The following is a 27,046-nucleotide window of genomic DNA, read 5'->3' as shown; positions in this document are numbered from 1 at the left end:
CCGTTATCCCATTCCCCCTACCCACATCCCTTTTCTTTTCTTTTTTTTTTTTTAAGATTTTATTTATTTACTTGACAGAGATCACAAGTAGGCACAGAAGCAGGCAGAGAGAGAGGAGGAAGCAGGCTCCCTGCTGAGCAGAGATCCTGATGCGGGACTCGATCCCAGGACCCTGGGATCATGACCTGAGCCGAAGGCAGAGGCTTAACCCACTGAGCCACCCAGGCACCCCCCACATCCCTTTTCTTAATCCTCAGTTTATTTCCCCGAGTCAAGAGTCTCGTATCATTTGTCTCTCTCTCTCTCTGATTTTTTTCCCATTAATTTTCCCCTCCCTTCCCCTATGGTCCTCCGCACTATTCCTTATATTCCACACGTGAGTGAAACCATATGATAATTATGTTTTTCTGGTTGACTTATTTCACTTAGCATACTACCCTCCAGTCCTATCCATGTTGATGTAAATGGTAGATATCCATCCTTTCTGATGGCTGAGTAATATTCCATTATATATATAAACCACATCTTCTTTATTTATTCATCTGTTGAAGGGCATCTTAGTTCCTTCCACAGTTTGGCTATTGTGGACATTGCAGCTAAGAACATTAGGGTGCAGGTGCCCCTTCTGTTTACTACATCTGTATCTTTGGGGTAAATAACCAGTAGTGCAATTGCTGGGTCATAGGGTACCCATGGTTTGTATTGAGGACTAGTCAAGTAGGCATTCTCTGCCAAGTGTCTGCCAGAATTCCAGACATCTCAAGGAAAGTATGTATTTAGAATAAACCATATTGTTGATATAAATAGTCTAGGCATAGTGAACCACTCTTATCAGTTAAATGTTGACTGGAAATACTCTCAAAGCCAAGTTTCCAGGTGCTAGCAAGGACCAGTTTTGCATACAAGATTTTCTAAGGATGACAATTTCAGGTCTATGTTAACATTTTCCTGCACAGTGTACAAAATGCCACTTACACCCAGCTTGGCTCATGATGAATGTGGCCTGTTATAGTAATTACTAAATACTACCCACTAACTTTCTGTCTGATGCTACTGCTGCATTTAAAAATGAAGACAAAGAGAGAAAATTTACTTTCCTCTCTCCCAACCACCTTCCCCACCCATATTCCTAATTCCACCAATAGTGGACCTGCCTGACGGGTGTAAAGCCCAGTGTATCTTAGTGGCAAAAAATACAACAGCTAGGAACCGATTTATACTGTGGGTTATGTGCTTGAAGGAGGAAATGTTCCTTGAAACTTTTATCATGCTCATAATTCCCTCCACATCAATCATGGCTGCATTTACCAGACAGTTATTATAGTGGAAACTGCTCTTGGCCTCACCTTGGGCCATTAGCTAACAAAAGTAGTTGTTAGCCACCCATAATAACCAATCTCACACAGATTATTAGATTTTTATCAAAAAGAGCACTATTTGACAGGGTTTTAGACATTTTCTATGGTCTCTCTTGAATCCCCTCAGCTTTCTTCTCCCTGTTCTATGGTGTGTTCGTCCCTAGGTTGAAGCCTGGAGCTTCTGTCTCAGGTTCTTTGCCCTAAAAAGCTGTTACATGTTGTTGTTCCTTGAGATTCTATTTAGCCAAACACGCTTGTCTTAAAGCTGGAATACCTGTTTGTATGGAGTGCCAATTCATGGAAGCCCTATCCTTTTGTTTGGCATGAGTCTAGGCAGAAGGAGATCTCATTTTATCTTTTTGGGCATAGGTCCCTGACAATGTGTGGCTGGACCAAGGCCGCTGAGTGACAGAAAGCTGAGAAAAATTTCCAGGGCTACAAGACATTAGCAGCATCATCACTTAACTGAGGAAAGGCCCGGGGTTCTGAAGAGCTGGCAGGGGAAGGAGCTTCATGCATTTTGAGAAGAGAAATAACAGGAATTTTCACTTTAAGCGTAAAGCGCCCTTTTCCCAGCAGGGGAGGAATGAGCTCTGCATCTGGGCACCAAGAAAGTCTCTGAGGTGTTCTTGTAAGACACAAAGTTCTCGCCTTCCTGCCAGGACATGGCTGGTCAGGGGCTCCTTCCTGCTGTCTTGTTCTCTTCCTCACGGATCAGCAAAACACGAACAACAAAGAAAGATAAATCACATAAGGTCCTACAAATGAGTAAATAAAGTCACAAAAGGAGCCAGTGTTTACTCATACCTTGTGTTTCATTTTTTATTGTTTCACGAACAATCAAATCATAGAAAAATAATTGAGCAGAATTTCTTATTGAAAATAACTAACCCTTCAGCCAAATGTGTTTCTGAAGCAACAAGGTTAAAATGATTTGCTAAAAGAAATTATTTGCTGGGAGAAACCTTCAGGGTCATCTGTCTGTGGTCAGAGAGATGATGTAGGCACAGATTATTCCCAGGTGGTAAATACACAGATTCTCAAACACTTGCTGCTTGTTCTGAAAAATGCAGTGTGGACAGGGCCAAGCCGACCAGGCTGCTCCCTTCACTTAAACATCAGTCTTTGTCCCAACATCTTCTCCCCCAGCATATATTTACCTACAACACAGCGAGAGTCAGACAAACTCCCACTGTCTTTGAGGGACTTCCACCCAATGATACACGGAGACAGTGATAGTGGCAATGGTGATGGTAGAAACAGTGACAACCCAAATCTAATGCTATAGTACTTTTAACATCCGTACGTCCTAGTCATATGTTTTTATTCTTATAAGGAAGGCAGGGGATGCAGTAATGGGCTGTGTAGTATCACGGCTCTGGAAGATAGAGGAAAAGATCATACAGCTAAATTTAAACCAGACCAGAAATGAGAAGAAGCCATCTGTCGTCTTCCCTTTAAACTGAGCTATCCCCAGAGTGACCCATGATGTAAATAGTGAAGACTGAGTGGTCAGGAAAATGTCCCACCTGTGAGAAGAACTAGGGGCCCCCAGGCGAAGGAGACGTGTGGACTTCAGTCTTGACCTTTAGCCATGTTCGCACATCAGCGCTATCATAATGGAAACTATGTACTAGCAGCGTGGGAACAGCTAATTCGAATACTTTCATTTGATTTGGTTAAGTAGGAGGGATATAAGAAAAGTTAAGAAGGGAGAAGGAAGGAAGGAAAAGAGAGAGAAAAGAAAGGAGGGGAGAAAGGAGAAGTTGAAAAATAACATCTCATCTCCCTCCCAGAGTGTGACACTGACATGTTAATGTTTCACATCAGCATTTTCTTTCCTCTTCTCATTTTATTTTGGAAGTGAGTTAAATGACAGACCTCATTTATTATGGGTAGGGTATGTTCATGCATGTTCTCTCCTTACTTGTATCGGTTTTCTAAGGGAAAAGAAGAGAAATTTGGTCACCTTTTTGCAAACAGCTTTTTTATTCTTTGGGAACATGGCCTTTGTTTCTCCTTTGATTTAGGGAGATACACATTTTCCTTTTTGTAAAACAGCCTTGCCAGCTTCTGAATGACACCCACTGAGTATTGCAGATGACAGGCACAATGGCGGATTGTTGAAGAGGATGGAACCAATTAACAATCGAGGATAATGGAAGAGCCCTCCACATGATGCCCTGACCCCACAGCACAATACAGGCTAATTGTCAGAAATGAAAGAGACTGCTGTTTTTCTTCCTATTTATTGGCTAAGTGTCTAGTCAACTAGCTTTGTCCTTGGATTGGAGGTTCATAAGCATTCATGGCTGGGCACATCAGATGTAAATGAATTTCAGATGTCACTCAAAAAGTCTGAAGCCTGGTTTGAGTTCCCTATTATACAAGGTGATTTGTTTCAAGCACACACACACACACACACACACACACACGTACTTCAACATTTGTGAGTTTGTGATCCTTGTTTTATTATAGTTGATGGTAATAAGGGTTAAGATTAAGAATCTGGGGGTGTGATAAACTTTGTTTATTCGAGGAACAGAAGCATTGACACTGTTTCCCATTGTTCCCCCAGGTCCCGTGGAACACGTTCATCTCCGAGTGCCATTTGTCGCCATAAGAAATAAGGAGGTCAACATCAGTGCAGTTGTGTGGCCCAGTCAACTGGGGACCCTTACCTATTTCTGGTGGTTCGGCAATAGCACGAAGGTTTGGCCCTTTCTGGTCTATGTCTGAGTAGATCTGTACTGATTTCTCCTGGGCCCCAGCCGCCATGTTGATGTTGGGGGCACCAGGGATGGGAATAATAGGGTGCACTTAGTGAAGCTATGAATCCACAGAATTGGATACCACATTTGTCTCTGTACTAGGTTCATTATTATAATAGGGAAAGTTCAAATGATCCGAAAGAAGAGTACCTTGAGAAGCTCCACAAACTTGCTTCCGTAATCAATATTTTTAAAACTTCATTTACCTTATATATATATTTTTAATCCTGGGCTTTCTCCCACAAGATATATAATGTTAAGGGAGTCACTTAGCATCTCTGGACCCAGCGACTCCATCTGGAAATGTGAATTCTTTCTCTAAATACAAGGCTATGAATATCAAAGGGGGTAATTCATACAAAGAACCCTTCTCCAAGACCTACTAGGTGATCTACAAGGCCAAGGTTCATTTAAGGAATGGCAGGGGATGCTGACAAGTCTTGAAGAAGGGAACTCAGAGGGCCAGACTCTGAACTTGACACGTCCTCCCTACTGGTGATGGTGACATTTGTGTTAACAATGCACAAGCTGATATAAAAGGATTTGGAAGCAGTTAGGCTGAGGGTCCCTAAATGTAATGGCTTAATGTTTTTCTCTATTCCTGGTTTTGTCTTTACATTTTCCTTGGCCATTCTTGATGTGATTGCCATTTCTCATCTTAGACTTTTTAATCTTTAAAAACTATTTTATTTATTTATTCATTTGAGAGCGCATGTGGGAGGAGGAGCAGAGGGAGGGGGACAAGCAGACTTGGTGCTGAATGTGAAGCCTGACATAGGGCCTGATCTCACGATGCTGAGATCATGACCTGAGCTGAAATCAGGTGTCAGATGATTAACCAACTGAGCCATTCAGAAACCCCATGATCTTTCATTTTTGAAAAATAATTTAAGAAAGATATCATATCAGACTTGGAAATGCTGGACATCTCGAGAAAAATGAAATAAATAGTCAGTTCTGGTATAGTAATTCCTTTGAAAAAGGGATGAACAATGATGGTTTTGTTTGTTTCGAGATGACTGAAGACTGAAAAGAACTTCAGGCCCTGCATGGTAGGAGTGGGAGAAGGTTCACCCCTGCTCTTTCTTAGGGAAGCAATGATATGGTGGTGTAAACATGGACCTTGCAGTCACAGAGACACTGCTGGTTTATGTGAGCTTGAGGAAGTCATTTGACCTAAAATTTAATTTGCTCAACACAAACTGGAATGAATAATGCTTTTATCATCTTGACTGTTGTGAAAGCTAATTGAGATACTATATAACTCCCTGACACACACTAGGTACTCACTAAATCGATGCTTTTCATTTCGATATAAAACCTAGGAGTTAGGATGGGTTGAAAAAAAGAACTACACTTATGGACACAAGGGACCCTTTCTCTATTTGCATTGTTCATGCTATACACTTTCAAGTCACTTTCTTAGTATAGGTTACAAAGCTTTTACATTTCCGGAATTACTGTTCACCAGGACAAGAGATACAGAGGTTGGTTATTAAGATCCCCTTTTGGTACATTAGAGAAGTAAAGCTCCGTGTGTGAGATAAGCATCCCAAGTTCAAACATCTGGTTAATTGTAGAGCCAGGTCTCCTAACTCCCTGCTACCATGCTCCACCCCCAGTCCCAGGATGCTTTAGCTGCATCAATCTGTTTGTCTTCTGGAGGTTACAGACCCTAAAATCCTAGTTCAGTCACTGGCAGGCATACATGGTGAACGAGAAAGAGAAAATGATTTGGGAAGAGAAATTAGAACTAGAGAATTTTAAGTTCATTTCTCTGCTGAGAACTTTGGCTGTCCAGCCAGGGAATTCTTTTCTGATAGTGTCATTTACCTGGTGATCTTTACTGAGGCTGCTGTGCACAAAGAGGGTAGTTCTTGGCCTTTGTTAACACAGTGATTTACTCAGAAACCCCAAGGAGCTAGAGACACAGCATTTCTTTACCGTGCCATTTTCCCCCTTTTATTTTTTCTCTCTTTGAGTATTCTAAGATCTGAATTTGAAGACCCTTACTAGATTAGTATCTTTGATAAATAAACACAGAAGTGGATAAAGGGACTGCAGAGTCAAGTTTCTGCTTCTCTAATGATTATCTGTGTTCATTTGAACAAATCATCTGATCTAAATCTCAGTGTTGTTGTTGTTGTTTGTTTGTTTGTTTGTTTCTGTAGAGCAAGGATACTAATGTTGAATCCATGAACATCACTGAGTTATTATTTCAAATATCTCTCTAGCTTATCTATATTATGCCATATTAAAACAGAAAATTTTAAATTACTGATTGACATTATAGTTTGTTTTTGGTTTGGTTTGTTTTGGTTTGATGTGGTGATGACCTGAGTGTTCCTTCAGTTAGGAATTTCCATCTCTAAGCTTGAGCATGAAGTGTTGCTCAAATACCCAGCATAGAGTAGTTTTGAAATAGGATGAATCTGGGTCGCAGTCCAGACTCAGATTCCTTTTTGCATATGGCTTAAATCAAGTCATGTAATTTCTCTGAACCTTGGTTTTGGTCATTATAATGCTAGAATAATAATAGCAGTAACTATTAGTAACTAACAGTAAGCAAATGATAATTAGGAATAGTAAATATTAGTAACTTAGATGTGCTTAGAATCTAAGCACTTGAAAATATTAGTCACTGTTGAGCTCATCATTTGCGTCAATGGCATCTACATCTCAATGGTGTGTCTGACTTGGGTTCCATAGATTTCTTTCCCACCTCTGAGAGTGGTCATTTGGTTCAGTGAAGGAGGTATATTTTCAGTGCTCTTTGCCAGCACCATACCAGATACACACTGAGGTGATTTCATTGCCCAATAACTGGTCCAATGAGCACCATATTTGGCTGGCAAATTAATGAGTATCTTTGAGTATTCTGGTGAGCTCTCTGATTTTGGAGCTATTTTAGTTCCCTTTGACTAGCAAACTGATCTGTAAAAGGAGCTAATTTGGAGCATTTATTCCTACTTCTGCTTTGTAGAAAGCTCTTTGTACACATTATTTAATTTAATCATTAGAACATTACTGATGGAGAAATTATCCCATTTTTCAGAGAAAACACGTAGGCTAATAACCTTGGAAAGTAATGTTTTATGAGTGTGTGTGTGTCTTGTGACTAAGAGAATTGGGCAGGTTCACCCAGATGGTTGAATTAAATCAAGTTCTCAAAAAGAATTAATTTACCCAAACTGTTATATCGAGCCCTTTACTTGGTGCTCTCCAGACTAGAGGAGCCTCATACAACATTGTCCCTACCTTCAAGGAGGTTATAGTCCAAATGAGAAGGCATGATGGACACAAATGCAAGGATGATGAGCAAGTGTGATGTATAAGTAAACAGAAGAAAGTGAACATTCCTAAAATTCAATAATAGTCTCACATGCCAACAAACTGATCAGGAGAGATGTGAATTTGCATCAGTAGCTCTGTGGATCTTTTTCAAGAGCCCATGTTTTGGGCTAGACGTTGTGAGAAATACAAATCAGGGTAAATTCCATTTGTTTCCTTTAAGAAATAATCTGTTTGAGAATCTGAAGTTGTATGATGGTAGGAATGTAATGTTACTGGCCCAGTCAAGCTGCCTCAGTGGTGATGGATGCACACCTTGCTGATCATGGAGTGAGTCATGGATGAAGTTGGTCTTAACCTGGTGTTGAAAAACATTTGAATTGAGACAGAGGAGGGAAAAGAGATTTGTATGGAAAGGTAAGACATGGTTGTGTTCTGTATAGACAGATACAGACAAAACTGAGGATTCATTTGGGCATAGATTTAGAGAAAGAAGAAAGAACTGGAAGGTAGGGGGGGACACATAACAGATGGCTTTGAATGGCATAAATGATGCTTTTTGTTTGAAGTTCATATTTATGATGGGGTGACAGAAGATAGAACCAGATTCATTGACAGTGATTCTTTAGACTTTTGAGAGAGCTTTTGATATGTCTGAGTGTGTGTGTGTGTGTGTGTGTGTGTGTGTGTGTGAAGGTTTGAGGGGATTCTTTTCCCTATGAATTTTCCAGTTAATCCCATAGCCATAACACACCTATAGATCCTCTTTTGCTTTACTCCATTTTGGTCTTTGTATATATTTCAGGTTGTTTTACATAGTTCTAATCATAGTATATCTGCCACTATGTATCCTGCCTTTTCGACTTCATCTGGTAAATGCTTTTTTACATGTAACTGTATAATCTGCTGAAGGCTTTAAGTAAGGCAAGCCTAGTGGTTGCATAGTCTGTCCAATTTGGGAATGGTAGCTTTTATCAAGGTATACATTTAAATTGTGGAGGTTTTATAATGTTCAATATTAACTTGACTTACAGCGTCTGGGAAAATGGTGTAGGCTGTATCCAAAGATTTCCCTGAAGCTCCTTGTTCAATTAGTCAAGTGGAAATCTTATAACTAAATAGTCACCCTGAGCTTTGTTGATATCTCTTTGTGTTCAGTGCATAATATGTGACCTGTTGCAGTAAGGGAATTTTGTGGGCAGGGATGTAACCCACAACCTAGGCAGGGAATGAGGTATATTATTCCAAGGGGTCTTACCGTGGGCTGGCCCCGCAGCTTAGACAAAGCACAGAGACAGAGAAGTCAATCAGCTGCCGGTTGGATTTGTCGAGCTCTGAAAGGCCAATTTGCTTGGATTAACAGAGGTCTGGCTTAATAAATGTGTCTGCTTGCCTAATAGATTTAGTAAATGAACCTTACAACACTTGATTTAATTTAGCATTACACCCTAGATATTGGTGGCCAACGAAGAATCCAGGAATCCTGTTGAGTGTTCCAGCTTTGCAAGGAAGGTGAAATCAGCCATGGTAGCATATCAATTGATGAAAAACAAAGGCAATTTGGAAAACAAAATTAGCTCCTATCTCTTCCCTAGCATGGAATCCTGTGACCTGCCACCTGAGAACCGTGTGTTCCCATTCAGCACTATTTGGCATAACTCAGAGCCCTAACTGTCTGATTGGATGACACACTCCCTCCCACCATAGATGGCACCCCCTTTGTCTTACCGCCCTGTACCCTTGTGTTTGGCTCCTGGATCTCCTAGGGAAGCAGCCCAAGGGAGAGAAGTACAAATCTTCAGGGACAAGAAGAATTCCACTTCTCTCAAAAGAGATTCCTTTAAGGGTGCCTGGGTGGCTCATTGGTTAAGTGTCTGACTCTTGATTTCAGCTCAGGTCAGGACCTCAGAGTTGTGAGATCAAGCCCCGCACTGGGCTCTATGCTTAGTGGGGGTGTCTGCTTATGATTCTCTCTTTATCTCTTGCTCTGCCCCTCCCCACCCCACTCTCTCTCTTTCTTTCAAGTAAATAAATAAATTTTTTTTTTTTAAAAAGTGTTGCCTTTGCCTAGAAGAGTACCAACTACCCAAGTCTAAGGCTCCAAAAGTGTGTAAAGAACGGGAGGCATATGGGCCAGTGAGAGCTGAAGAAGATGTCATGGAATTTGTGAAGGTTTCATGAAAAGATAACTGTTAAGGGAGAAAAACGCCTGGTGGTGAGAGGTGTGGCGATGACAGCAGGGATGGCAGGAGACCAAAATGGAATATAGTCATGGTCAGAGTCATTCATGGAATCAGGAAAAATGAAATCACATTAATTATTTCTTTCATGTTTCTGTCCCAACATTTTATTATGGAAAACTTCAAACATACACTAAAGTTGAAATAATTTTACAGTGAACATCTATATACGACCTGTAGTCTGCCGTTAACCTTTATTATTTTTGTTTTATCACATGTCTGGTTATCTGTCCTTCGGTCTATCCATCAGTTAATCTTAATTTTTTCACTCACTTCAAAATTTTAGACACCAGTATATTTGGCGCTAAATGCTTCAGCTTGCAAATCATTAACTAGGGTTCAGTATTTCCTATCACTTTTTTCCCCATGGTGGTATGAGTGATTAAATGCATACATCTGAAGTGTGCACTTTTTGAGTTTTGACAAAGGCATTCACGTGTAACACAAACTCTTGTCAAAATATCTATACCAAAATAAATACTACTACCACTCCAGAAAGTTCTCTCACTGCCTTTCTCAGTCAATACTCACCCCCAAGCCTCAAAATCAACCATTCCTTTTTTTTCTATCTTAGATTAGATTTGCCTGTTCTAGAACTTCATATATAAAATCATACCGTATGAATTCTTTCATGTAAGCCTTCTTTCAGTTCTTATAGTTTTGCTATTTATCCATATACATACTGTTGTATATATCATTTTTTAACTTTTATGTTCATTGTATGGATATACTATTCTTTTTCCTGTTAATGAATTCCTGGGCTATTTCCAGTTTGGGGCTGTTATGAATAAGCTTCCATGAACATTTGTGTTTGTTTGTGGACATATATTTTCTTTTCTCTTGACTAAATTCTCAAGACTGCAATTGCTAAGTCATAAAATATAAGATGGTACTTTTTGGGGAAAAATTATTGCAATTTCTTGTAAAACTAAACTTCTCCCTAAGTTTATATCCCACCAAAGAACATATGAGAGCTCTAGTTGCTCTGCATCCTTAGTCATATTTTATATTATCATTTTTTTAAGATTTTATTTATTTATTTGACAGAGAGAGATCACAAGTAGGCAGAGAGAGAGAGAGAGGAGGAAGCAGGCTCCCTGCTGAGCAGAGAGCCCGATGCGGGACTCGATCCCAGGACCCTGAGATCATGACCTGAGCCGAAGGCAGCGGCTTAACCCACTGAGCCACCCAGGCGCCCCTTTATATTATCATTTTTAAAGAAAATTTAGCTATTCTGTTGGGTATATAGTGGCATCTCATTTTTATTCCAAAGAATATGACTAGGTAGTGAAGCAAACGAAGGTCTCCTAACAGCTAAGATTGAATGGGTTGACTATTGGAGACTAGAAAGACATAAGACATTCATCAATCCTGTATATTCTGATTGCAATAAAGTGCTCAAAGATTTTCCAACCCAGACCTTTCATTTAACGGATAAAGAACTGAGGCTCAAAATGGGAACTAACTTTGCCAAAGGTAATTTATTACAATAGCAACTAAATAAAGCCAGAATTTCAAGTCTTTGTTTTTACTACACTAGAAATGGCAACTCTGTGTTACACATTATTTCATTGCCATGGCCAACATTGGTATGCTGAACCCAACTTGATTTTAGCTTCCTTCTCAACCCAGGACACTAAGCAGTGACTATCAGCTCATGGAAGTTGATATACATCATAGAACCTATTTGCTACTCATTCATTATTTAATTTAGAAGGTCACACCCTTGTGTGTATTGTCACTCAGACTTAAGAATACTTGAACTCTGGGATCTGCCCTTAGTTAAGTGAAAGAGTGTTTCTCTTTCTTTCTTTCTTTCTTTTTTTTTTTTTCAAAACTTTATTTAAAGGTCCTGTTAGTTTACATGTAGTATAATAATGATTTTAGGAGTACAACTTACTGCTTCATCCCATACCTGTAACACCCAGTGCTCAACACAAATACCTTCCTTTCTGTACTCACATCTTTCTTTCATATAGCAAACAAAGAAGAAGGTATGTCACATGCTTACAGCAATGTCTCTCCTCTTGCCCAACTCCAGCTGTCAGCCTGGTCAAAAAAAAAGGGGAATTACAGAATTTTATTTTATTTTTAAATTCCAGTTAGGTAACATACAATGTAATATTGGTGTCAGGTGTACAATACAGTGGTTCAACACTTCCATCCATCATCCATTGTTCATCACAGCAAGTGCCCTCCTTCATCCCCATCACCTGTTTCACCCAGCCCTCCCGCCACCCCCCACTCCCTTCAGGTAACCATCAGGTGCTTCTCCCGTAGTTAAGAGTCTGTCTTTGTTTGCCCCCCCCCTCTCTCTTCTCCTCTTTGTTCATTTGCTTTGTTTCTTAAATTCCACATATGAATGAAATCACACGTATTTGTCTTTCTCTGACTGACTTATTTCTTTTGGCGTAATACTTGTGGTGCAACGGTAGCCTGTCTGACTCCAGAATTTTAAAGAAGAAAAAATCAAATTATGTTTCAGAGGCCCAGTTGGAAATTCTGAGCTAGAAAGCAATTCTCGTTTTGCAGCAGGGACGCTGTCAGAGAGCCACATCTGTGAGTCTCTGCAGGGCTCTGACACACATATCTAGACCATGTTCAGTCAGGAGAGCTGAGTGTGCTGTGTAAGGGCTGGCCCACATGCACCTGCTTCAGGAACTGCTCTCTGCCTCCCCAACTGGCTGCCTTCTTGGTCTCTGTCCCATGGCTATCCTGACATACAAAGAGGATAGGGAGTCTGCTCACCTGTGCTTGTGACATCTCTTTGAGAGCTGCCTCAGAGCAGCTTGCTACTACTGGGTCGTACCTTGCAAAACAGCAGGAACTTGGAAGGACGCAGGCCTTAAGATGACCACTGAATAATGACTCTTCAACCTCAGGATCTGCATTCTTCTCTCCCAGAAGCACCTGCTTTCATCAAGTTCCAAATTCTCAGGAAAGTAATAGCTTCTGTTTCTGTCTATCCTTGGAAAACCTGTATATGTTGTGATCAGGGAAATAAAGCAGAAAAAAGAAAAAAGGAATTCAAATGGTCACAGATATGTGTGTTTATTATTTTCTAACCTGTTTAAAATGTTAGAAATGCTTTGCAGTGGAAAACACAGATATAATAAAATGTCAGTGATTGGACTATACATCCAACTAACATGTGTATTCTACTACACAAAAGTAATATGCCAATGTTAGGTGATACAAAAGTAAATAAAATGTGACCACCTCTCTGAAAGGTCTTACACCCCAGTGGAATACAGGAGGAAATGCAAGTGACACAGAATATTGGAGGAGAAGAGAAATAAATGATCTATTCCCAGAGCCAGCTGAAATAGGTTAAAAATGTTGCTTCTACTTTGCCCCAGGAGAAGGAAGAGGGTGACATGCAAAATCCAGAATGTCCAAACTTATCTTCATCTTTCGGGATTACACTTTACAGTGTATTTTAAGGATATTACTATTCTTCCTGGATACTGGGTATAATCACAGTTTTTGGAAGCTACAAAAAGTCATTATCTCTTTTCTTGTTTCAAGTTAGGATTCCTTGGGGACACACAAATACCATGCAGATTTGTGACAGTCTGAGATTTGTAAGAAAGGAAGAAAATTTGATATCCCACAGAGGACTAAATGGGTATCTTTCCTTCTTTTAGCCTCTCATCACCTTGGACAGCAGCATTTCCTTCACATTCCTGGCCGAAGGCACCAACACCATCACTGTCCAGGTAGCTGCTGGAAATGCCCTTATCCAGGACACAAAAGACATTGCTGTGCATGGTAAGCCCTGAAAATTGTTCTGTGTTGCCCCCTCCTGTCCAATCAATGCCATCTGCCTACCCTTAGGGCAACCCCTGACTGCTTTGAAAATTCCCCACACCAGGGGGAAATTATGTAGGTCAACAAGAGATTTATAAACGTATCTTCTACCTTGTTCCTGAATAGACACTGAGGCTGCAAGAGAAACTGGCACAGATGGGCATAGACAAGCATCTATTATTCCCTAAGATGATCCTGATGGGGCTCTCATTAGACAAGCACATATCGTAAGTTGAAGGATGCTAAACCAGAAAGACTGTCATAGAGGCAGCTAGATCTGATGTCCTGCTGAGGTATCTACAACATGTGTGCAGCCCCAACCCTTTGTGACCATGGGGACCAGTGATTTCAAAAGAGGAGTCATGGTTCCCTATCCTTGCAGAACTCATAGCTAAGTTACTGAGATGAAGTCCATATAACCAATTGTTGAAAAATTCTAAATCCTTGGCTGCAAAGGCTCAAGAATAAGGCTAGGATGAGAAGGTAGAACTAGAAAAAAGAGTGGATAATAAGGCTAACTTCCTGTTCTCAATCCTGGAAAACCATTCCCAATTATTAAATCTATTTTAAATCAAGTTTTGCTTTCAACACCATCTCACACAACCTCCCCCAGGCCCCTAAAGCTTGCTACTATACCTGGGGCTTTCTAAAAAGTCCTCTGACTCAGAACATACTTCTTCAGTCTCCGTTCAGGTAAGCACCTTTTCCTACATCTATGCCAATTTGATACTCTCTCATCAGGCACCTGGAGGACTTTTTTTAAGCAAGCATTTTTACTAAAGTGTAAATTTAATGCAGAAGAGTACACACATAACACGTGTTTAGTTTCATGACTTCCCACAAATTAAACAGACCTGTGGACCCACCAACTGAGTCAAGAAACTGAACATTACCCACACTCTACACACAGGATTTTGATCTAGTTCCCTGAGATGGTTTCTAGGAGGAAGGTCAGAGGAACTAAGGGGAAGATACTTGGCAAGGCCTGATTCCAACCAAGCCCAGCTTGTTAATGCTTTATCATCGGCTCTGTACAATACCGCCAACAATAGTAAATACTTTCTTCTTCTGGGGTTCATAATTACCTTTCATTTCAAATAATTTTCTTTTACCAGAAGAAGGGCTTAAGATGCTAGGAATCCTACATGGTAGGAGCATAAATCCCCTTCCAGTCACCAAGCCCCACCTTCTTTCAGAAGCCAATAAAAAGGAATTGTAGCTGAGGCCACATGGAAGAGTGGACGATTTCCCTAAAGCACAGTGATGACAGCATCTGCTAGTCTGCCATCCCTCTCTCAGCCCTACTCACACACCTTCTGTCCCTGCAGAATATTTCCAGTCCCAACTATTGTCATTCTCTCCAAACTTGGATTACCACAACCCTGACATTCCTGAGTGGAGGCAAGATATTGGCAATGTCATCAAGAGAGCTCTGGTTAAAGTAAGTTGGCTTTATCTTTGCTTACAGGTTAGTGTGTAAAGGAAAGAACCAAATGATCTGGTCCAGACTAAATTTTCATGGGTTAAAACCACCATTCTACAGTTACGTAAGGCTTCTCTCTCTGTTAAGAGAGAGAGGAATGAGGAGGGCAAGGGAAGATGGAGGGAAGGAGGGGTGGGGGAGAGACAGAGATAGACAGGAGGAGGGGAATTGGCCCTATCTTTATACTGAATTTTCCTAGGACAAGAGGTGGACCTCTTTAATGAACTAATGGAGGGAGCACTCATTGAGTCTATACAGATCTCATTCACTAGGCTTGTTCTTTGCCCGCCAAGGGGGTTTCTTAACCAGATATTCAGACTCACAAGACTATTGGCTTGCTGTGAGTGTATAGCCAGTGGCTATACATGACAATCCAAAGGCTGCAGTCCAGAAAACAGAACATGCCATCAGGGTAGTAGAGTTCTAGAGTTAACTCAAGGTCAGATTGGCCTTAGAGAGCTTTGGAAGGGTTTTGTTAATGCATTGCTTAGAACAAAGTGCTAGAACATAATGACAAATGCAACATGGGTTTTCAAATGTAGAGCTAAATCTAACATGTGACTCGTTCTATGAAGGAGGCATGGCCAGCATTTCAAAAGAGCCTGGAGAAGAGTATAATTCACTCTATCCAGGGAAAAGCAGGCTTAACACATTATTTGTGATTCGTTAAATACTTGTGAGCTGTTAGGATGGTCTTTGCAGGGAATACTTGAGCTCAGTTTTATTTATTTATTTATTACATTATGTTAGTCACCATACAGTACATCATTAGTCTTTGATGCAGTGTTCCATGATTCATTGTTTGTGTATAACACCCAGTGCTCCATGCAATATGTGCCCTCCTTAATACCCATCACCAGGCTCACCCATCCTCCCCACCTTCCCCTCTGAAACTCCCAGTTTGTTTCTGGGATTCCACAGCCTCTCATGGTTTGTCTCCCCCTCTGATTTCCCCCTCCTCATTTTTCCCTTCCTTCTCCTAATGTTCTCCAGGCTATTCCTTATGTTCCCCAAAAAGTGAAACCGTATGATAATCAATGTTCTCTGCTTGACTTATTTCACTTAGCATAATCTCCAGTCCCATCCATGTTTATGCAAATGGTGGGTAGTCATCTTTTCTGATGACTGTGTAATATTCCATTGTGTATATGGAATATATTTTTTCTTTATCCATTCATCTGTTGAAGGACATCTTGTCTACTTCCACAGTTTGGCTATTGTGGACATTTCTGCTATGAGCATTGGGGTGCAGTTTTCTTTTTACTACATATGTATCTTTGGGGTAAATACCCAGTAGCAATTTCTGGGTCATAGGGTAGCTCTATTTTTAATTTTTTGAGGAACCTCCACACTGTTTTCCAAAGTGGCTGTACCAACTTGCATTTCTAAAAACAGTGTAAGAGGGTTCCCTTTTCTCCCCAGCCTCTCCAACACTTGTTTCTTGCCTTGTCAATTTTTGCCATTCTAACTGGTCTAAGGGAGTATCTCAATGTGGTTTTGATTTGAATTTCCCTGATGGTTAACAGGGATGAACATTTTTTTCATGTTTCTGTTAGCCATTTGTATGTCTTCTTTGGAGAAGTGTCTGTTCACATCTTTTGCCCATTTTTTTAACTTGATTATTTGTTTTTTGGGTGTTGGGTTTGAGAAGTTCTTTATAAATCTTGGATTTTAGCCCTTTGTCTGTAGTGTCATTTGAAAATATCTTCTGTCATTCTGTGGGTTGCCTCTTTGTTTTGTTGACTGTTTCTTTGCTGTGCAGAAACTTTCTATCTTGATGAAGTTTATATTCACTTTTGTTTCCCTTGCCTTTGGAGACATGTCTTGCAAGACGTTGCTGTGGCCGATGTCAAAGGGGTTACTGCCTATGTTCTCTTCTGGGATTTTGATGGATTCCTGTCTCACATTGAGGTCTCTCCTCCATTTAGTTTATCTAAAAGTTAAGTTTTATTCTTCTGTATATAGCTGTATATAGCTGTCCAATTTTCCCAGAACCATTTACTGAAGAGACTATCGTTTTTCCATTGGATATTTTTTCCTGATTTGTAGAAGATTATTTGACCATAGAGTTGAGGATCCATATCTGGACTCTCTTTTCTGTACCATTGGTCTATGTGTCTGTTTTTGTGCCACTACCATGCTGTCTTGGTGATCACAGCTTTGAAATATAGCTTGAAATCAGGCAACATGATGCCTCCAGCTTTTTTTTTTTTTTTTCCCAACATTTCCTTGGTCATTTGAGGTCTTTTCTGATTCCATACAAATTTTAGGATTGTTTGTTCCAGCACTTTGAAAAATGCCACTGGTATTTTGATCAGGATGGTATTGAATGTATCGATTGCTGTAGGCAGCAGAGACATTTTAACAATGTTTATTTTTCTGATCCATGAACATGGAATTTTTTCCATCTTTTTGTGTCTTCTTCAATTTCTTTCTTGAGTTTTCTGTAGTTTCTAAGGTATATATCCTTTACCTCTTTGGTTAGGTTTATGCCAAGGTATCTTATGGTTTTTGGTGCTATTATTAATTGAATCAATTCTCTAATTTCTTTTCCTACAGTTTCATTGTTAGTGTATAAGAAAACAACTGATTGCTGTGCGTTAATTTTATATTCTGCCACATTACTGAGTTGCTATATGAGTTCTAGTCATTTGGAGGTGGAGTATTTTGGGTTTTTCACATAAAGTATTGTGTCATCTGAGAAAAGAGGGAGAGTTTGTCTTCTTCTTTGCCAGTTTGAATATATTTTATTTCTTTTTCTTGTCTGATTGCTGCTGCTAGGATTTCTACCACTCTGTTGAACAAAAGTGGCAAGATTGGGCATACTTGTGTCCCTGATCTTAAGAGGAAGGCTCTCAGCTTTTCCCCATTGAGAATGATATTTGCTGTGGGATTTTCATGGATGTTTTTCATGAAATTGAGGAATGTTCCCTTTATCCCTACACTTTAAAGAGTTTTAATCAGGAAAGGATGCTGTATTTTCTTAAATGTTTTTTCTGCATCAATTGAAAGAACAATGTGGTTCTTCTCTCTTCTTTACTAATGTGTTCTATCACATTGATTGATTTGCAAATGTTGAACCAGCCTTGCATTCCCAGTATAAATCCCACCTGGTCATGCTGGATAATCCTTTAATATACTATTGGATCCTACTAGCTACGGTCTTCCTGAGAATTTTGGCATCCATATTCATCAGGGATATAGGTCTGAAATTCCCCTTTTTGAAAGGGTCTTTTCCTGTTTGGAATCAAGGTAATGCTGGCCTCATAGAAAGAGTCTGGAAGTATTCCTCCTGTTTCTCTTTTTTGAAACAGCTTCAAGAGAATAGGTATTATTTATTCTTTGAATTTTTGGTAGTATTCCTGAGGGCATCAGTCAGGTCCTGGCCTTCTTGTGATCGTTCTTTTCTATCAGTTTGTCTTCTAGAGCACTAATTTGTTCTTCTGCCTCATTTACCCTAGCTGTTAGAGTATCTAGATTAGATCGGATCTCACTGATAGCATTTTTAAGTTCTGCCAGATCAGCTCTCACTTCTGCCCTTGGAGAATCTATATTGCCATTAATGGTTTTCTCCAGCCTAGCTATTGGCTGCATAACTGTTACCCTGAAGTTTATTTCCGATATCTCACTTCAATGCATATACATTAGTTCTGTGGCAGAGGTCATGGTCTCTGAATTTTTCCTGTGTTGGGTGTTCCTCCTCTTAGTCATTCTGTTGAGGGGGCATTGAGGGAATGTACAGAGTCCAAACTATTGACTACAACCCAAGCAAGATGCTTGTTTTATGGGGACATTCAGGTTGGCAGCCTCTTGTTCTTCCAGCCTGTCTTCTGGGGGATGGTCCTGCTATGCTGTTACTCAGGCAACCCTTTTTGGGCAGAGTTGCCCTACCTCCTGTCGGGGAGATGGGCTCAGTGAAAACGAGTTTTGGGGGATTTTGTTCTCCCTGGCTGGCAGCTTTCTGCATCACTTCCAAGAGTCAGAGCACAAGTGATAGTACCCAAACTTCTGTCTCAGAACAGAGAAATCACAGTTTGTTCTCCAGAAAGACCCTCCAGGTCACACTGACTTTGTTTTTGTCTGTACTGGTAAAAAAAACACAGCGTCCGGGGTTGTGTGCCCCACAGCAGCTCTCCCAGCCCTTGCTTCTAGCTCCAAGTACGTCTCTGCCCTTTGTGCTTGCAAAACCACCAGATGTCCCCAGTCCACACACATGCCCCCACAGCTCCAGGATTCAGCCTGGGGGGCTGTCCTAAAGTCCTTTCCTGCCACTGCTGGTCTTCAAGTCTGTGCCTGGTCTGCAGCATGGGAAACTTTTACACTCCTATGTTACTTCATCTTCCCAGTGCCAGCACTTATTGACAGCTCCCTTCCCCTTCTGTTTGTCTTCCAATATCTGCCCACAGAATTACGGCTCTCTGCTTCACACCTCAAAACCAACCATCGGAGATATTCTGTTTGTAGAGATCCATATATATCTTCTTATATCTCAGGCTGATTGGTGGGTGTTCAGAGTGGTCTAATAGATATCCAGCTCAATTCAGGGAACTCATTGAAATAGGGTCCCCTACTCTCCACCATCTTGCCCTCCTCCCTTGGAGCTCAGTTGTAAAGGATACATATGGTTAACAGAAAGGTTATGGTGTCATTCAGGTAGAAGGAAGAGTATGCACAAAGCCATGGACTATTGAAAGAGTACAGCATATTGGGGAAATGGCAGAGTTTAGTGTACCCAGTCTAAAAATTGTAAGGCCATTGTAGCTAGATTTGAGCTAGCATGGTTAGGGCAGCTCAAGAAGTATTGGAGAAGCCTGCAGGGGTCCAACAGATACCCAATGGGCACAGGAAGTTCGAAAAACTCTTTCTTCTTCAAGCAAAAAATGCTGACAATAGATTTATATTCAGACACCCATTCTGGTAACAGTACAGAGGATGGGCTGTAGGAGAGAGAAGTGAATAGGTGGGGGAGAAATTTCACAAAAGATGACCAGTTAAAACACTATTGCAGTTCTCTAGACCAGAGGTAACAAAATCTTGATGAGGAAGGATTCAAAGGTTACTTGAGAAATTGAACAGTAGAATTGGTGACTAATAGTATGTAGTGGGAATAAGAGGAAGAGAATCTTTCTGATTCCAGAGCAGGGAGGAGATGATCTTGTCCTTAGTTGGACTATGTCAGAGAAACATGCTTGAGGAACAGTAATGGTGTGATTGATTGATTGATTGATTGATTTGAGAGAGAGAGAGAGAGAGAGAGAGCAAGCACATGGTGGGGGGAGGTGCAGAGGGAGAGGGACAAGCAGAGTTCCCACTGAGCACAGAGCCTGACATGGGGCTCCATCTCATGACCCTGAGATCATGACCTGAGCTGAAATCCAGAGTTGGACGTTTAACTGACTAAGGCACCCAGGTGCCCCAATTATGTGATTTTTTTTAAAGTGAGTTTGGAACACATGAGGAATAGTTGGGTGAAAATAACCAGGGGAATTGAAAATGTGGATCTGAAGGTCAAGTGGCTGTACCCTGACTGAAGGTAGAGATGTGGGAGCTGCAAGTATGGAGGTGATTAGACCCCCCCAGGAGGTGGGGGGCAGGGCACATGTAAATGCTGATGCTCCCTAAGGCAGAGGGGGATGAGCCAGGGAAGGACTTCAAGAGGGAGCCAACAAAAAAGAAAAAGAAGAAGGAAAAGAGAATGATTCAAGAGAGCATTCCAGTGGGACATTGTCTACTGGATGATCTTCATCTTAAATCTTTTTACAAAAAGATTATTCATAGAAAGGGATGGAAATGTGACTGCTCGTGCATCCCTGTGACTGTGAAACATCCAGAATTGTGTATATTTTGCATGATTGTGCTTATTAAAAACATACTAGCTTTTTAATAAATAACTTAGTAATTGTAATAATTATACTAATAAATAATAATCAGCCATGTCAGTTGATGGCTGGGCCTTAAATCTCACGAGGACCTGTCCCTCAAATATCCCTTCGGATGGGATTAAGTGACTCTAGACACATAGCCGCAGAGTCTCCCCAAGGTTACTAACTGATTGACACCCACCGCACCCCCCCCCGGCCACTGAGACCGCTGTTCCCTGGGACGAACGGTCAGTGTAGCAGTGGCACTCACAGGCTTACCCTTTGCCCTTTGGAATGGTCTCCAGAGACTTACTTCCCCTGGTTGGTTAGGATGAGGGATGAGACCTTTTTGCCCCAAAGGCTTGAACACAAAAACTTCCAGCTATTTGGGATCATGCCTTCTAGCAGGAAACCAAGGCATTTGGCAAAGCCAGTTCTAAGTGATCCTCTGTGTTTGGTGGGCTTTTCAGGTCTGAATGTTACTTATTAGTTTCCTGCAAGTTGGTACTCTCACTGTTATCACATCCCTGAGAATGAACTCCAATCTATGAGCCTAGTCCCAAATAGGAAATAGAGCTGAGCCAATGCGAAACAGCCCCTCCATTTCTATTCAATCCAGCAACTCTTTATTTGGTCTCTACTCTGTGCAAGCATCTTCAGGACAGTGATCTATCCACAAAGACCCCCAGGAATGTTTGAGTGAACATTCATAGGAACCTTTCAGAGAAGAGATTATATCAGCCAGATACATTCATGTCACAGTCAAAATGATCGAAGTCCTTGAAATGTGGTAGACATGGTATCTGGAAGTGCTTGGCATGAGAGGCTAACTTGGAGGAGGTCACTGCAAGTGGCAATAGTCAGGGGAGACTGCTTGGAGGAGGCAAAGTTTGTTTTTTGTTTTTTGTTTTTGTTTTTTTTTTTTCCAAATCAGAAACTACCCTATTTGAGTTGGCACAAATTTGAGTTGTTCAGGAGACACTTAGGGAAGAATAACCATACTCTACAGCAGGTGGTGTGTGACTCAGCGTTTTGTTTGCTTTAGGAGTTTACCTCCAGACAGAAGCTTCCTTTAAGTTTTTATCAAAAAGCAATACAATCCTTTTACTAAACGCTCAGGCATAGGAAAAAACTCACTCATAATCTCAGCATCTTAACACAACTTTCAGTATTTTATTTTGCTTTTTTACTCTTACACATTTCTATTTTTATAGGGCTGTAACCAAAGAAATGTAAGGAAATAGATCAGAATGTAGTGATCATAAGTGTTTTTCCATGTTGGCTGACTGTACTAATTATCATCATAATGGTAAAATAGCATTCTATCTGGTGGGTGATCATACCATTATTTACTTAAGTTTTTGCATATTTGAGTTTTCCCCATTTATTTGTTATTATAAATAATGTTTTTCTTCCTGTTTGTGGGTTTTTCTATATTTTGGATCATTTCCTTAGGGCAAACACTCCGAGTTACAGTTACTGAATAGGTCTGAATATTTTTATGGCCTTAAAGTAAGTCTTTTGAAAAGCAAACTGGCAATGTGCATTGATTGTTTGTGCTGCCAGCCACAAATGAGAGAGCTCTTAACTGAAGCCTCACCAATATCAGCGATTTTAACTTAATACAAAAATCCTGCTTTAGTAAGTGAAAATTGTGCTGCTTGTCTTGTTCTTTTTAAAATTTGCATTTTCCCATGTTTGCTTGTAACCTCCTATTCCTTGCTCGCAGCCGGTATGTTCATGTTTTTACCAAAAGCTCTAGCTCTCTCTGTGCAGAAAAAAGAAGAAAAATATGGGAGGAGCTTTAGCCAGTGTTCCAAGCAAACAATATTTTAAAAACCGCTGTAGTATTTTAGTTTTGGTAAAAATGTGTGTAAGAGCCAGAGGAGGTAGTGAGACTAACCATGGCACCTCTAATGGGAAACAGAAAGGAATCCTGGATATATCCTGGGCCCTGTGTCTCCCATGTCGGGTAAAGCGGCACACACCTGAGCCTTGTACGTGGGTGTATTCCACTCCTTGTGATGGACTCCGGGAGGCTGGCTGGTCCACAGCCTCACTCTGTGGTCTCTGCAGGTAACCAGTGTCCCAGAAGACCAGATCCTGGTGGCTGTGTTCCCTGGGCTCCCCACTTCAGCAGAGCTCTTCATCCTTCCCCCCAAGAACTTGACGGAGAGGAGGAAAGGCAATGAAGAGGACCTGGAACAAGTAAGTGAGAGAGCGCGTGGCTGGGGTACTGCGTGCTTGCACCTCCCAGTCAAAGGGCACACAACCTCATCTCCAGCCACAAAGGGAAGGGAGCTTCCTCCCATTGGCCCAGTGGCCTGTCCGTCTTTCTGGAACCTGGGGCTGTGAGGAACAGAAGGTGCCCAGGTGCACACTGACTAGAGCATTTGGCACACAAGAAGGGAAGGCATTCCAGCAGTTGGCATTCCTGCGACTTCCTCAGGTCTCCTGCCCAGTGACCTGCCCCTCCCCCCGGGGATGGAGGGGGGTCGACACTGGAGAGAGAGGGAGGGATTTGAGTGTCCCTGTCTATATCTGGGAAAATACGCTTCTTGTTCTTAAAGATCCTGGTCAATCTAAGTTCCTGCTTTAGGAGAGAAAATGAGCTGCTTTTAAACATGCTTCTGTGGAGAGAGAGGGACTGTGTCATCGTGTTTTGACTAAGGATCCAGCATGTCCAAAGGGACTGTGGTTCACCATCCTCGTCAAATGAGCATGTAGCTCCTGTGATGGGCACGCCATCTCTGAAGTAAAGGAGCTTCTCTCACTCCCAGCTCCTACTGGGCTCTCCTGGGCTGTGCTCTGCCTCACCTTTCCCTGCCTGCCTGTGACACTAAGTCAGAGAGGTAGAAAAATTGAGTCCGCACAAAGCACAGATCTGTTCCCACATGAGGCAGTCGCACAGACATCTTCTGTGTCCCTTCGGTACTCACCTGGCTGTCACCTCATCCCTATGGCCGTCCACAGCCATCCTCGGGCAGCAGAGATGCCAACACAGTTTGCTCCTCTGGAAAATGAAGCAGATAGTCGTAGGGCAGGGCTGCATATCCAAGTCAGCCAGAAATAAAATCAGCTTCTCAATGCATGCATCACTTTTATAAGACCTCTTTATTCTGAAATAGCAAGTGGCATGTGTGAACTATATTTGGAAGCTACAATATCCATTTGTTTAGATAAATAGGTAATTACGGTGATGAATAGCAGCTGTGATGTTAAGGCACGTCCAGCCAGATAAGAATTAGGGACCACAGCCCAAGTCAGCCTCGGCTTTCATGTGGGAATTACAGAGTGATTAAATCGGTGTTATGTGTTCCGAGACTTGCTGGAGAAAAGTAAAGAGGAAAAATTATCCCATAAAAAGAAGGCAGCTTCTGCCTTGATGTCTGCCTCCCATTGTCTCCAAAAGAGCAAAAGCAGAGGAGTGGGCTGAGGACCTACTTCCCCACTTTAATCCTGGCAGGGGCCGCCCTATCCTGTGTGTGTACTTCATTCGATTAAAGAGCCAATGATGGGTTGATGTCCTTTCATTGGAAACCACAATAGGTTGCGCTACAGTGAGTTATAAAGGTGTGGATGAGAAAGCACTGATCCAGGGACTGAATGAGACATGGAGGCCTGTTTTCAACTATAATTCACCTCTCTCTCCACTCTCCATAAGCAATAACATATAGCAAATAATACCAACTGCTTCCTTGGCCTCGCAGGGCTCCGAGAGCTGCGAGAACCAGATGGATGAAGATGTCCCAGTATCCTGTCTCCTCATTGAACTTGGTCACTGTTTGCCTCTTGGCCCTGGTTTCTAGCTCCATGAGGGAAGACTGTCTCATGGCATGTCTCCTGTGCATCTCTCCCTCTCTCTCTCTTTTTTTCCAGATTGTAGAGATGTTGTTTAATGCTCTAAACCAAAACTTGGTGCAGTTTGAGCTGAAGCCAGGGGTTCAAGTCATAGTGTATGTCACGCAGCTGACATTAGGTGAGTGCCTGCCGGGTTCCAGGGGGAAATGGGGATGTGATCTGTTAGCCTGGGGAGAAAAGGGAGGAGATCACCATCAGACGCTTCTCCACAAATGCCTGAAAATAGCTTTGTGGGCAGGGCTCTTGTGTGTAGTGATGGTTAGGAAAGATTAATCACATCTTTCTTGGGGCTTCCTGTTGTGGTAGCAAGAAGACTTCTCATTAGAAGTGGCTTTGCTCTTGAATCCCTGGATGACCTTGGGGGGAAAATCTACAGTTTCCTTGGGCTTCAACTTAATTGTTTTTTGTTTGTTGTTTGTTTGTTTTTATCTGCAAGTTGGGATTATGGTGGGTAGTCCTCAGGGTTTCTTAATTTCTCCAGTTCTCCAATTCCGTGAATCTTGGTTGGGAGGCCACATGAGATAACTTTAAAACTCCTTTTGATTTACAACAGATGAATCTAAATTGATACAGAGATCAGCTCTAGTGATTGATTTGTAAAAGGAATTTGAAAAGGTATGTCCCATTGGGTGTCCCCTACTGGGTCTCCAGGAGTGACTATTTGCTAAATATATATTAGTAATCTAAGACTTTTCAGATTGTGGAGGTTCTAAATGTGCCCACCCAGCAGTGTTTTAGCAGAACTGTCTAAAGGAAGAGAATGAAACACTGCATGACTATTGAGTCCAAAATTCCCAATAGATAAGCCATAATTATGTTGGCAGGCACTCAGGCCATCTAAGAGAAAGAGTACTGGAGCCCCTCTTCTACTCCCCCTAGCTAGATCCACATTACTCAGTTTACACCAAAAACAGTAGGTTTATCCTGGCAGAGCAGAGGAGTTTACTTGCCCTGAGAAGCTGTGATTGAGGGCACTATCTCCATTATTGAAACCAAGCTTCCTATGCCCAGGTAGCACACAGCACAGGACAGTTGGAGACTAGATTTAAGGATGGGGCATCAGCTGGCCTCCTTTCTCTGATGAGAGCTTCCTCCATTTAATAGCTTCTAAGTGAGCTGTCTGCTTTTTCCTCCTAGCTCCATTGGTGGACTCCAGTGCTGGCCACAGCAGCTCAGCCATGCTTATGCTCTTATCAGTGGTGTTTGTCGGCCTGGCTGTATTCCTGATCTACAAGTTTAAAAGGTATGTGCTAATATTGCTCAATTTTGATATCAGGGCTAGATTTTTTGGAGCTGATTCTTCCTTTAGCCACCATTCCTAAACTCATCCCACATATGTGAAATTAATTCTCTTTGAAGCTCTGTTGGCATTGGGGGAAGGGGAAGGCAGGAATGCCTATTCTTTGAGGATTGAAGAATAAATGGGTTTAAGAATCTGAACTCTATCCAATTTATAGGTATATTGAGTCAAGAAAATAAAGGATAGCCTATGAAATCAATTTATTCTCTTTAAGAGAAATGCAAAGAATTTTCAGACCTTCCCTAAATTTCTAAAATAAGGTCTTAGGTAGTCAGGAGATCTTTTCTACAGCTTACCACCCATTCAGGGTGGTTAAATAGAGGAAATACAGCTGAAATCTAGTGCAAACATGGACACACATGTGCGCATGCGTGCACGCACACACACACACACACACACACACACACGTATTTTCTTATACTCTGTGGCAGCTCCCTGGTCTCTCTTGGGTAAATTCGCATGCTAAAAATATTCCACCTTTATCCCTTTCCCTCTTTTCCTATTTCTAAAGGGCAATTGATCAGGAAAACCAAACTTCGCATGTACTCAGAAATTATGTTTGAAGGCCACAGAAGGGGTGAAATAATAGGATACTTACTAAAACATGGAGTTGAAAGCAATAATTCTGGACCATTAAGTACAGAATAAGGTCATACTTCCTTCTAGAGGTGTCCTGGTTCAGAGTATGACCTTTGCAATGAGACAGACCCCCAATTTTAACTTAGCATTTTTAGCTTTGGGCAGTTGAATCTGTCTCCCTACGCCTTCATCTCTTTATATGTAAAATAGAGAAAACAATACCTAATAGGCTTGCTGTGCAGTTTAAATATGGTCCCATCTGTCCCTGGTACATACTAAGTAATCAACAATGCTAAGCTATTATCGATAACAGAGAACATGAGTTCCCAAGGTGCCTTCTGGATCACAACACGGCACGTAGTAGGTTCTCAAAAGATCTTATGAGTGGCATGGAAATGTGCTTCATACAAAGACTGGTTAAAGTGAAAATATCATTAACCATTGTGGAAGCAAAACTTGGTCCTGGGAGTCTTTCTAGACATTGAAGGTAAT

General features: G+C 41.4%; 1 protein-coding gene across 2 annotated transcripts in view; it reads left to right on the top strand.

Annotated features, from left to right (window-relative positions):
* The window catches only part of SORCS3 (sortilin related VPS10 domain containing receptor 3), a 586,410-nt gene that overhangs the window by 552,428 nt on the left and 6,936 nt on the right, over positions 1-27,046 (top strand). For both annotated transcript variants that reach the window (XM_004749297.3, XM_013054566.2), the window contains exons 20-25: positions 3,937-4,070; positions 13,308-13,431; positions 14,799-14,911; positions 22,891-23,022; positions 24,694-24,793; positions 25,813-25,918. In XM_004749297.3, coding sequence (XP_004749354.2) covers positions 3,937-4,070; positions 13,308-13,431; positions 14,799-14,911; positions 22,891-23,022; positions 24,694-24,793; positions 25,813-25,918 — 709 coding nt within the window. The remainder of the gene's footprint in view (positions 1-3,936; positions 4,071-13,307; positions 13,432-14,798; positions 14,912-22,890; positions 23,023-24,693; positions 24,794-25,812; positions 25,919-27,046) is intronic.

Source organism: Mustela putorius, unplaced genomic scaffold, assembly GCF_011764305.1.
Source record: "Mustela putorius furo isolate JIRA1106 unplaced genomic scaffold, ASM1176430v1.1 tig00003909_pilon_pilon_pilon, whole genome shotgun sequence".
NCBI lineage: Eukaryota > Metazoa > Chordata > Mammalia > Carnivora > Mustelidae > Mustela > Mustela putorius.
Note: the sequence above shows the minus strand (reverse complement) of the source record. Positions and strands in the feature narration are given on the sequence as shown.